Source organism: Callorhinus ursinus, unplaced genomic scaffold (genome assembly GCF_003265705.2).
Source record: "Callorhinus ursinus isolate GAN/ISIS: 27379988/994484 unplaced genomic scaffold, GSC_fseal_2.0 scaffold53, whole genome shotgun sequence".
NCBI lineage: Eukaryota > Metazoa > Chordata > Mammalia > Carnivora > Otariidae > Callorhinus > Callorhinus ursinus.
Genome location: NW_027397115.1, coordinates 2322532 through 2335729, shown reverse-complemented (window position 1 = coordinate 2335729; position 13198 = coordinate 2322532). Strand labels below are relative to the sequence as shown.

General features: G+C 48.1%; 1 protein-coding gene across 2 annotated transcripts in view; it reads right to left on the bottom strand.

Annotated features, from left to right (window-relative positions):
* Positions 1–1599: 1599 nt before the first annotated feature.
* Positions 1600–13198, bottom strand: part of CTCFL (CCCTC-binding factor like) — a 28974-nt gene continuing 17375 nt past the window's right edge. The window contains exons 10-11 of one of the 2 annotated variants that reach the window (XM_025853343.2): positions 7735–7855; positions 1600–3132 (exon numbers count right to left, since the gene is read on the bottom strand). In XM_025853343.2, the coding sequence (XP_025709128.2) occupies positions 3023–3132; positions 7735–7855 (231 nt within the window). In that variant the 3' untranslated portion in view covers positions 1600–3022. The remainder of the gene's footprint in view (positions 3133–7734; positions 7856–13198) is intronic. The other variant, XM_073883926.1, reaches the window with a different exon arrangement.

Genomic DNA, 13198 nt, shown 5'->3' with positions numbered 1-13198 from the left:
AATAGCACTACCCATTAACGCTGGATTGTCATAGAGACTTCGTTCACGGGGGCTGTTCAGTAAGCTTCTCAATAGTTATCAAAAGGAGTTAACATTTCTAAGGGAAACAACATCTGGGAAAGGAGAGTTTCTTGCCATTTTCAAAAGGTGGGCACTTTGTAATATGAACTGTTCCCCGCTCCCCAAGCCTTTCACTGACTGACCTCGAACAATAAATAGCATCCGTCAGGCCTTTATACAGTAACGCTGTTGTCAAACAATGTTGTAATCTAAACACCCTTCCCCCAAAACAGAGACGTTAAATTGTGCAAGAGGTGTACATTCCAGAACGGTTTCCTGCTGGATCTCAAAACCATTGTAAAGCGTTCTAAAACGCAGAGCCGAGCAAGGTGTCCTCCCGCGCGGGTTTTGCAAACACCCCTTTCTTAGCAAGAAATCCTCCCGCTCCTCTTGGAGACAGACCTGCTTTTGGTTCATCTTTCTGTACCGTACAAAATTGATGCAACTAACCGCCGAGACTTTGTTATACCTCCGTGTTCTTAATCAGTCTCCAATAGCCGACCTGTCCCGATGTTGGAAAAGGAAGAAATGCCTGCCCTCTTGTGGGTACGATTGTCCTTGCTCCTGTCACGGAAATCCAATGCACTCATCGTGCACTTGAGGACCAAATGAGTTTCTCCTTTTGTCCGGGTGTCGGTCTGGGGGGGGCGGGGAGTCTGGGCACATAGCTGAATCAAAGCTGAGCAGGCGCATTTAGCCCTATGTAATACCTCATCCAGGCGTGCTGGTGCAAAGCACTGCAAATGACCTACAAGATCTTGTTGAAGTGTTTGTGATGGTGTTCAGATACAAACTGGGCTTGCATTTTCGACCGTGTTTCTTTTTAAGTTAAAAAAATTTAATTGTAATAACATACACAGTAAAAAATGTACTCTTTTAGCCATTTCTTTGTATGCAGTCCAGTAGTGTTGAGTTCCTAACATTGTTTTGCGAGTGGTTCCAGAGCTCTGTCTTGCAAAACCGCAGCTCTATCCCCATTAAACACTGACTCCCCATTCCCTCCCGCCAGCCCCTGGTAACCACCATGCTACTTGCTGTCGCTATGAACTGATGATTCTAACTACTACATGTTAGTGGAAACATATGGTATTTGCCCTTTGGGTCTGGCTTACCTCGCTGAGCATCATGTCTTTAAGGTTCATCCCTGTTGTAGCCTGGGCCAGAGTTTCCTTCAAGGCTGAATTATGTTCTACCATATGGATAGGGCACGTTTTATTTATCTACTCACCCACCGATGGACATTTGGGTTGCTTCCACCTTTTGGCTATTGTGAATAATGCTGCCGCACCCCTGGGTGTACAAGTCTCTCTCTGAGAACCTGCTTTCAGTTCTTATGGGTATATGACCAGATTGCTGGATCATACGGTAATTCGATTCTTAATTTTTTGAGGGACCCCACTGTTCTTCACAGTGGTCGTACCATTTTCCAGTCCTACCCACAGTGCACAAGGCTCCAATTTCTCCACATCCTTACCAGGCAAAGGGGACATTTTTTAGAACCATCATTCACAGAAAACAAAGATAGCAATTTAAGTCGTTTCATTTTATTGAGCTATGCAAAACAGCTTTAAACAACAAATAAGGTGTTACAAAAAGTCAAAGTGTCACAATAGCACACAATGGAGAATTTAAGCCTCATCATGTGAACTCAATTAATTTGCTCTGATGAAAAGAATAAATGCCCTTCCAGCTGGAGAGTGCCTCTACGTGTTCACTTTATACAGGGCTTTTGGACTTTGAAGATCAGCAGATCAGCATTTTAAGAATTTGAGTTTAGTTAACCGGGTGGTGGGGTGGGGGGAGTCCTTACACAATGCACCTGTGTAACAAATCATCGTGATGCACGCTTTTAATATCTCACAACTTTATTTGCTAATTATATCTCAATAAAGGCGAAAAAACGGAATTTGGGACCTATGGATGATTTCAAACTAGGGGGAGAAAAGTTCAGAGCAAACACAGCTGCTGACTAAGAAGGAAAGTATGAAAAATATATCATTATAAAGATGGGTACTAGTGAATTTTAAGTACCAAAGAGGCATTTCGCATGTTGCTCGAAGCTGAGAAAAGTCTCTTCAACTGGCAAAGGAGAAATACTCACCAATTACAGGGCATGACATGCGAAGTACAATTTCTTCACAAATACACATTTCATTATCAGTACACATTTCATTATGTTTCTCCTCACTCTGCCACTTATTTAAAAAAAGTATCAACAAAGTTTTCGCAAAACAAAAGGGTGATGAACTGTATCCTAGTAGGTGACAATGGACTGTCACCAGGGAAATTTCATACCTGCCAGAAAACATAATTTAAGAAGAATACAAACTCTAAAAGTGAACCTTGCTCGTAGACCAAAGTAAAATAATTACGCATGACCATCTAGTCTAATCTAGAGGTTTCCATCTTCTACTCAGCTTTTTTCCCCCACAATATTAAGATCTTTCTTGTTGAATTTAGAACTAATGAAGAGTATTAGGGTAGCTTTAAATTTTATGGAAAATTCATCTGTATTAAAAAAGGATATAAAATTAGGTTTTCAGGTTTAAAAAATCATATTAGAAATATAAAGGGTGTGTACAATTTAACATAAAGTATCCCAGCTTTGGCTGTTGGCTGAAGCACTAAATAGTCTGTACTTACAGCTGAGATAACTAGTGTCCCCTCCCAAATCACTGCCCATTCATTGCAGGCCACCCTACCAGTATCAGGTGAATGAATTCATAGGTTAGAGGTTTTATCCTCCCAATTCAAGATCCGGGCCTTTTATAAAATAGTTGTCATGCTTTTTGAACCATCCAGTGGAAAAAAATAATAGGCAAACAATTCCTAGTACTAACCCCAAACTTTGGAAAAATCGAGACCCTCCACTGTCATGAACTTAGTTGTTTCAAAGAAGACGCTACAAACTTCTAACTGGAAGAGTTAACCGCTGCAAACAGGAACTCTGAATCTCTGTCGCTTAGCCATCACAGGTCACTTCTTCAGCCGCGACGCCTCCGTAGGGGACAGGAACCACCTCTCCCGGGCACTGCTCCAGCCTCACGGCGGGCACCTCCTTAGCGGCAGCTTCTTGGGGAAAAGGCACAGGGTTTAGGCAAATTTAAAATAAAGTCAAGAAAACAGTGCACGTACCTTTTGGAAATAATCCCTTGATGTTTAACATAGCAAACATTTTAGAAAATGATTTTTTTTCCATTTATAGGACACTCATGTAAGTATTTCTGATGGCACCTATGTGCTTCAGGGGGTTCTGAACCTTGGTCCCCTAAGCTTTTAGGGCCGGATGATTCTCTGCTGGGGGGCTGTCCTGTGTGTTGTACAGTATTTGGAGCATCCCCTGGTCTCTACCCACCGGAAGCCAGAAGAATGCCACTCCTCACTTGTGACACCAAACATGTTTCCAGGCACTGCCATATGTTTGCTGGGAAGCAGGCCCGCCCCTGGCTGAGAACCCGTGCTCTACGCTGAACGCAGGCCCTGCAGAACTCGACAGTGGCCGAGCCGCTCACCTGTCTTGTTTCGGAGCTCAGGGAATGACGTCTCCGGAATGACAAGACCAGCTGCTCACAGGGCATTTGTCCCTATTGCCAGGGAGCCCATGCAGTCGGCTCGGGGTCACGCATTGTGCCGGGCACCCCCTGTGAGCCACGCCTGGATCCATAACCATCCCCGCCCACCCTCCAGCAGATTCTCGCCAGTATGACATTGGGAGCTTAAAAACAGATCGCTGTAAATCCGATGATATTCATCCCTCTACCCATTTCCCAAATTACTCCCCAAGAACAGCCACGCAACTTCACTGCCTGCCCGTGAGAAGGGCAGACAAAGAGCCCACACTCACCAGAGCTTCACCTCCTGTGGGTTCAAGGTTGTTTGAAGACAGGTTTGCTTGTGGTTTCCGGAAGCATTTTGCGGGGAGTGCGGGGAGAGCACTAAGACCCGGGTCGTGCATACGCAAGGAGCTCTGATTTGTAGAGACCTACCCCGAAACGCTGGGTGACCTACAGCCGACCCACCAGCAAAGGAGAAGCCAGACCATTATCTGGATAAAACAGGTTAAAAACCCCTGACATGCAAATTAAGTATTTTTTGCTAGTATAAGCCGAGTTACTTGTTTCCATTCATGTTCGCTTAGGGTGCGACAGCTGACCATCCAAAATATGAGACATGTTTTAATACACCCACTCTTATCACTGTCCGTCTTTAAACCTACGAGGACTTTCCCATTCCTGCCCTTCTGGAAGGCAAGCATTCGGGGCAGGCAGCATTCCGCATGCCCTTCATGACCTGGTCCAAGTGATGTTCCTGTTTCAAACACCAGCGTAAGGCCGAGCGGGAGAGGGTGTCAACGCGGACCCACCTCTTATCCCTTTGATTTTGTTCTTTGTTTACTTCAGGGTCGGTGTCCGGGAGGCTCAGGGTCGACACAGGCAAGGTGCTGCCACCCAGTCGTGGAGGCCCATGGCCACCGTGGAAGCTGGTACACTTGAACTCTGCTCCACGGCCAACGGGTCACCAACCAAGGGCGACATTTTCAAAAACCCTTCCGTCCCCAATCGTTTGGTCTTCTGACAAAGGCTACTCTTACTCAGATAGGAGTTGGCCAAAGATTTTGAGAGGCTTGAATAGATAATTAAAAGAAAATACTGCATTTAGGTCTCAGGAGAGAGCCAGGAGGTTCGTCTAATTAGCCGAGAAGTCATACATTTATATGGACATTTTTGGGTCCGTCCCAGTTAAGAGCGTGGATCTCCGTAGCCTGGCCTCTGGATCTCTTCATGGTGGTCGGAAGATTTGAGTTGGATCTCACCTGTTTATCTTCTCCAGTAAAGGGCTGTGTTCATTATTTGCCTGTCCGGTTAAGTGGGAATGAATGAACCCTGCTAACGGCAGGCCTGGTGTGGGCTCGAGGGCCAGGCCCGCCTTGGAGGGGAGCTCAGCGCAGGCGAGAGAGAATCGGATAAATGTGACCCCGAGCACCAGATGGGGGTGTGCAGAGCAGGGGCACAGCCCTGGGGTGTACGTGAGGTGGGGCTGACCCGGTCGGGGTGCAGAGCTGAGATCTCCGGGATCCACAGGGGAGATCTTGGGGATCCGTGGGTGAGTCAGCAGGAATTCCAGGCAAAGGGTGAGTCTGGCCAGTATGGTTAGGTGCCCGAGAGGGTGGGAGGCGGTAAGCCACACCCGAGGTCCCAGCCTTCGGAGTGCGGGGTGCACAGGGAAGGGGTTGCGGTGGTGGGTAGCAGGAACAGAGGGGAGAGGCGCCGAGACGGGGGTCCTGGACATCTTGGGGAGACAGGGTGGACCTGGTCCCACACCTGTGGCCTTGAGAAGTGGGTGAGGGCGCTGCCAGTGGGTCATGGCTGCAAACACCAGCACGGATCAGGAGAGAACGGGCCCGGGGGTGGGAGGGACAGCAGAGAGATGGCAGGACTTCAGTTTTAAATGGACGGACTTGGAGACCGCCAAGAGGGGACGCTCGCCAGGCAGCGGCTGCACGGGGACTGCAGTCCAGATCACCAGGGCCCTGCCACGGCAGAGGGTGAGCGTCCTGCATGCAGGTGTGGGGTGCGCGCAGGTGCGCAAGTCATACAGGCGCTGAGGGGCGCCACTGGGGACGCAAGGCGAGGTGAGAGCAGCTGTGGGTAGGAGAGGAGGAGGGGAAGCGGCTGGGGAAACAAGGGAAAACGCCAGGAGGATGGATGCATGTGGGGCAAGCAGGAGGAGCCATGGTCAAGAGGGGTGACCAGTCAGTGGTGCCACGGCTGCCGAGGAGGGACAGGCCAGTGGGACGTGCTAACAGGGAGCCTCCGGGCACCTCAGTGGGGTGACGGGGCAGAAGGCAGATGCAGGGGCCCGGGAGGGGCAGGAGTGAGCCCGCCGGGAACGTGATGGGAGTTTCTGGACCAGGGAGGGTGGGCGTCGTGCGGGGGTTCATTTTTTTTTTTCTTATGACACCTGGGTGTGTTTAAGGTTGGCAGGTGGGAGCAGGCTGGGTGCGAGCACCAGGCCAGCAGGAGAGGGAGGGGAAATGCGGAGGTAGGAACAGGGAGGCGGGTGCCAGGCGGAGTCACCACGGGGCCTCAGACCTCAGAAGGCCGTGGGGCGGGGGGCGGTGGCGGTGGGACTCCTCCGTAAAACCATGAGAAAGTGGTGTTTTACGACACTGTCAGTGTAAAGACCAGTCTGGTCCAGGCTGGCTCCGTCGTTTTTATATTCGTATTGGGATGTTCATTTCTCTTCTGCGTTTACCCCGCAGGCACGGCGGGCCGACCTGTGCCTGCAGATGGAGAAGCCGGGGAGCTGGGGAGGACGGCTGGAACACGGGTCTGAACTCCTGTCCGAACTCCAGCCCAGGGCGGGAAGGCGCGGACACGTGGAGGGGGGTCTGAACAGCTCGCTGTGTCCTGCTCAGACGATCTCCAGGCCCACCACCCACTTCCCAAACAGGGGGACTGTTTAGTACAAGTATATCTCAAGTAGCAGGTGGGATATACTCACCCTAAACAAGTATTCGTTGTTTATCCGAAATTCAAAGTTAGCCGGGCAACCCCTATTTTATCTGGCAACTCTGAAGCAAGGAAACGCCTGGCTGCTATCCAGGGGAACACTCACTAGTCAAGGATCGGGGCTGGGATCAAAATACGGGGCATTTAAGAATGAGGATGTCATGCAAACATTTTCCGTTTGTTTACGCGATAAGGTCATGTGGTTTCCAGCCATGCTTTTCAGTTCTGAGATTCTCACAGGACAGGAATGGACACCGTAACAGAACACGTCCGAAGAGTCAGGTCTGTCCCCTCATGGAGCAGAGCCTTTCACAGGGCAGACTGGACACAGGCCCTTTTTGCTCTAACCTGGGAACCCACGTCTGCCCCCCTGAGGCCAATGATAAAGACTCTGATGCCCACAGTGGCCCCAAAAGAGAGAGGTTCCCCATCCTAACCCCCCCACACCTGTGACTGTAACCTTATGTGGAACAAGGATCTCTGAAAATATAATTAGGTCAAGGGTCTCAAGATGAGATCATCCTGGATTTTCCAGTTACTACGTCCAGGGACAGGTGTCCTTGGAAAGGAGAGGAGAGACAGACAGGGAAGAAGGCTGGGGTGATGTGTCCACAAGCCAAGGGATGCCTGGAGAGACCAGCAGCTGGAAGAGGCGGGTGGGCATCTCCCCAGAACCTTCATAGGGAGCACAAGCTCTTTTGACACCTTGAGTTAGGACTTCTGGGCCCCAGAGCTAAGAGACGGCAAGCCTGCGTTGTTCCAAAGCCACTCAGTTTGTGGTCACTGCTGCAGCAGCCCCAGGACATTTACACGGCACCTGCCAGGTACAGGAGACAGCCCGCCAGCTTCAAGAGGGGGCAGCCTTCCGCCTAGGCAGCCTGGCCCGCCAGGAGCCCCCGTGACGGGGGGTGTGGACGCCAACCGGGGCGGGGGGGGAGGCACTCTGCCGCTCTGACAGGTGCAGAAGCCATCAAGCCCACTGCGCCAGGGACCCACCCGGGCAAAATGAAGCTCAAAATCTGCCCGAGGTGGCAGGGGGCGGCCACAGAGTGGGGCCCAGGACACACCAGTGCGTCCCCTGCACGGTAACACGCAGCACCCAGGACGTGATACCAAGAAAATCACTCCCAGGTTAGAACCCCGTTTGTTGAAAAAGAGTTACCGTCTTCCTGGACTGCCTCTTTTGGCACGGCTGGCTTTCTCTTGGTTCTTCTCGCTTTCCCCAAGGCAGCTGGCTTTCCTGGCCCCGAGCCACACTTCGCCGAGTGTCTCTGCATGTTACTCTGTTGGAGAAATGACACGGGGCGCACGGGGAGTCAGCAGCCCCGACGGAATGCCATTTAGAATCCCGCAGGTAAAGACCCAGGCGCCGGAAAGTGGGGAAACGTGTGCCTAGTATATTCTTTCTTTCTTTCTTTTTAAAAAAGATATTTACTTATTTTAGACTGAGAGAGAAAACGCACTCAAGTGGGGAGAGGTGCAGAGAGAGAGGGACAAGCAGACTCTGCGCTGAGCACAGAGCTCAACACAGGACTTGATCCCATGACCCTGAGATCATGACCTGAGCCAAAATCATGAGCGGGAAGCTTAACCGACTGAGCCACCCAGGCGCCCGATGCCTGGTATATTCTTGTACAAAAAAGGTGGCTTTTTAAAAAGGGGGACCCCTCTGTTGTGTTTAGGACTAGCCAAAAGCGAGCTTATTTTAAATATATATACTTTTATTTATATATATACATTTTTATATTTATTATTTTAGTATATTCATTAAATATGTAAATTTATTATACATTTATATATAAGTATATAAATATTTATATGTAAGTAAATATAAATAAATAAAATAAAATAAAAATAAATATATATTTTTTTTATCATAGAAATCAATGAGAAGACAACATCTATTCTTCTAGAATGCATCTACTCTCCAAAGTGAGGCTTGATGTTGACCCAGAAATTCAATAGACGGTCAATTTTAAGAAAATCAATCATACACCGTATGAATTTCACTGCCCTGCCGACCTCTCTCCTGGCCTATCATGCATGGAGTTACTGAACGTATACACAACACTCAAAATTAAGAGGGAAGTCACGGATTTCCCGGTCAAGCCGATTAACAATGCATTCTTACATAGGAACACTTAGGATGACTTAAGTTAGGAATCTTTCACTGTTTGGGAAGTTCATTCGCAAAGTAAGATCCTGGTGACGTGTCAGTCAATTTGCTGATGATATAAAATCTCGCACCTAATTTCTACTTCGGCTTCAGCATGGTGCTCCGCTGGACTGCCCTGGCTGTAGAAGGGGAAGGATTCATGTGTAAGTGGAGGGGGGTGTTACAGGTTAACTGAAACTTCTTCCATTTTGGGTTGGCAAATGATAGTCCATGGGTCAAATCCAGTCGGCCAACTGTTTTTGAAAAACAAGTTTTCTGGGGGTGGGCGCCTGGGTGGCTCAGTGTGTTAAGTGTCTGCCTTCGGCTTGGGTCATGATCCCGGGGTCCTGGGATGGAGCCCCTCCCTTGTCAGGCTCCCTGCTCCGCGGGGAGCCAGCTTCTCCTTCTCCCTCTGCCACTCTTCCTGCTTGTGCTCTCTCACTCACTCTCTCGCTCTCAAATAAAAAAAAAAAAAATATATATATATATATATATCAAGTTTTCTGGAACACTGCCATGTCTATTTGTTTATGAATTGTCCATCTACGGATGCTTTTGTGTTACAACAGTAGTTGGGCCAGAAACTTGTCTGCAAAGCTGAAAATATTACTACCTGGCCCTATACAGAAGAAAGTTTGCCGACCCCTGATGTATACGATGATCATGCACCAACGGAGCCTTTTGGGGCCAAGGATTCTTTGGAGGATATGATGATCACAATGGCCTCTCCCCCAGCAAAGAACACACTCGTGCACACATACACACAGTCTCCCTCCAAATTCATGAAGCTCATGGCTAACATCAGCTTTGGATTAATAAACAGCCAAAAACACATCCAGCCTTTAAGAAGTAAGTGCACTAAGATTTTAAGTAAACCAATATGACGTTTAGATTATTTAGGACTCAGGGGGCAGAGTGATATGACAGACATACGCGTCAGAAGACTATTTCTCAAGAGAGGAGGGATCCAGCATTTGGAATCCAGAGCAGGGGTCCTCACTGGGGAAGAAAGGCGCCCACGGCCCTACAACATTCTGGTGTGGAAACCATCGCGTGTTAAAGAATGGGAGTTTGTGAACGACGTACTTTCTAAAAATTAAGTTGGATTCAAGTATCCAGATATGCACATATTTCTTTATTTTTAAAGAGTTCATATTTTAGGGCAGATTTAGATTCAGAGCATAATTGAGAGGGAGACAGAATTTCCCTTACGCCCCTTGCCCCCCCACCGCACACAGCCTCCCCGATTATCCGAATCCTCACCAGATGCTTTTGTTACAATCAATGAACCTACATGGACACATCACAATCACCCAAAGCCTGCAGTTTATACTGAGGTTCACTCTTGGTGGTGTTTGTTCGGTGGGTGTGGACAAATGTATAATGACCATATCCACCATTCTGGTATCACACGGACTAGTTTGGCTGCCCTAAAAACTCCTCTGTGATGCACCCGTTCATCCCTCCTCCCCAACCCCTGGAAACCACCCATCTTGTTACTGTGTCCATAGTTCTGCCTCTTCCAGAATGCCCTATGGCTGGAATCGTACAGTGTGTCCCCTTTTCAGATTGGCTTCTTTCACTTAGTAATATGCTTTTAAGATTCTTTCATGTCTTCATGGCTTGATGGCTCATTTCTTTGTAGTCCTGAACACTACTCCATTATCTCGATGGACCTGTTTATCCATCACCTACTGAAGGACTTCTTGGTTGCTTCCAAGTTTTGGTGATTACGAATAAAGCGGCTATAAACATCCAGGTGCAAGTTTTTGTGTGGACGTAAGTTTTCTACTCCTTTGGGTGAATAGGAGTGGGAGTGCTGGATTGCATGGTAAGAGTATGTTTAGTTTTATAAGAAACCACCAAACTGTCTTCCAATGTGGCTGCACCATTTTGCATGCCGCCCAGCAACGCCCAAGTGCTTGGTCTGCTCCACATCCTGGCCAGTGTCTGGTATCCTCAGGGCTCTGGATTTTTGGCCATTTTTGATAGGTGTGTGGTGGTGTCTTGATTTATTTGCATTTCCCTGATGACGTACGACGTGGAGCATCTCTTCATGTGCTTACCTGCCACCTGTACATGTTCTCTGGTGAGGGGTCTGTAAAAATCCTTGGCCCATTTTTTAAATCAGGTTATCTGTTTTCTTAGGGTTGTGTTTTAAGAGTTCTTTGTGTATTTTGGATGACCGTCCTCTATCCGATGTGACTTTTGCGTATCTTTTCTCCCTGTAGCTTGTCTTCTGGAGTCAGAGGTCGTGCATTTTAGTGAAGGCCAGCTTACGGATGATTTCTGTCATGGATGGCACCGTTAGTGTTGTCCCTGAAAAGTCCCTGCCAAACCCTAACAAGATTTTCTCTTGTTATCTTCATGGGTTTTATAGTTTTGCATTTTACCTTTAGGTCTGTGATCCATTTTGAATTCATTTTAGTGAAGGGTGTCAGGTCTCCTTCTAGATTTTTCATTTTCGCTAAGCACGGATTCCCACGACCCTGAGATCATGACCTGAGCCGAAATCAAGAGCCAGCCACTCAACCGACTGAGCCATCCAGGTGTCCCTAATGTGCGGAGACTCTGATGGGAATTGCACTGACCCTATAGATGAAGTTGTAAAGGACTGACATCTTGACATTGTTTTCTTATCCATAAACATGGACTATTTTCCTCCATTTATAAATTTTTTCTTTGATTTCGTTCATCAAACCTTTTTTCATTTCCATTGTGGCAATTCTTTGTGGTTCTTTCTTAGGATTTCCATCTCTCTGCTCATGTTGCTCACCTGGTCTTGCGTGCCGTCTACTTTATCCACTAGCACCCTTAGCGTGGGAATCAGGGCTGTTTTAAATTCGTGATGATTCCAACATCCCTGCCATGCCTGTTTTTGCTGTTCTGTCTCTCCAAACTGTGATTTTGCCTTTTGGGATGACTTACTAAGTTTTCCTGACAGCTGGACTTGACGCCCTGGGGAAAAGGAGCAGCTGTAAACAGAGCTTTGGGAACGTGGAGGGGAGGTGGGGGGAGGGGGCGTGCTCTGTAGCCTGGGACGGGGTCTCACTGTGTCCGTGAGCTGTGCTTCTGGACCGTGAACCTCACAAGTGTTTCTCGCTTTTATTTTCCACCTCAGGTGGGACCAGAGGGCTGTTGTGGGCTGGAGTCAGGTATCTCCCTTCCACCGGGTCACTTAGTTCTGATGATAACCCAGCGGATTAGGCTCTGGTCAACTAGTTTCCCCAGAGGGAGACCTTGTTAAAGAGAACAGAAGGTTCTGGGGTATTTCAGATCACTTCCTCCCCTTTCCCCGGCTGGAGGGAAGCAGAAGGGGATTCTTTTTCTGACATTCACTGTGGGAACCTGGTCGGGCTCCTGGTGGTAAAACCCCCCGTACAGTGGGGGGCCCCTGTGACTTTGACTATAGTTTCTAACTCTCGGACTTGTCCACCTGAGCCTCCAGCAAGTCCTCAATTACCATTCGGGTTTTCCCGCCCCGGCGCTGGTTCCCGTGGAGGCTTCTGCCCGCGAGTCTCTGCTCTGGAACCCGTGACTCAGTGTTCACCTGTCCGTCTCCATTCTTTGGGGCGGTGGTTGGCCCTGTGTGCTCCCCTCTCCCTACAGATCCTAGAAGGGTTGATTTTTCAATCTATTCAGGTGTTTACTTGTTGTTAGGACAGAGTGGCAACTTCCAAGTGGAACTGGAAATGGGTTATTTAATTTTTTTAACAGCTTTATTGAGATTTAATTCATATACCATACAATTCTTCCATTTAAATTGTGTAATTCAGTGGCTTATTCCTAGTGTTGTAAAGCCATCACCACCATCAATTTCAGAACATTTCAAAAAGAAACCCTACGCTCTTAGGAGTCACTCTCTGTCTTCCTCTCCTCCAGCCCCTGGCAACCACTAAGCTACCTTCCGTCTCTGTGAATATTCTGGACATTTCCTAGAAAGGGAATCACAGAATATATGGCTTCTTTTAAGGTTCGCCACGTTGTCACACGTACACATTCCTTTTAATGGCTGTGTAATATTCCATCGCATGGATGTACAATGTTTTATCTCATCATCGGTTGATGTACCTTCGGGTAGTTTCCGCTTTTTGGAGCTGTTCATGAATGACGCTGCTCTGAATATTCGCGTACAAGTCTCTGTGTGGTCCTTCTGAGTATATGCCTGGGAGTGGGACTGCTGGATTGTGCACTAACTTTATGTTTCACTTTTTGAGAAAAAGCCAGACCATCTTCCAAGGTGGCGTCACCATTTTCAGACCCCACCGGCGCTGTGGGAGGGCTCTGATTTTCCCATATCTTTTGTTATCGGTTTCCTTTGACTGTAGCCACCTCCATGGCTGGCCCTACATGTTCTCGCTACGATTCTGCTTTGCATTTCCCGAGCAACAAATGATGCTAAGCATCTTTTCATGTGCTTATAGGCCATTTGTAGATCTTGTGTGAAGAAATGTCTATTTAGATCCTCTGC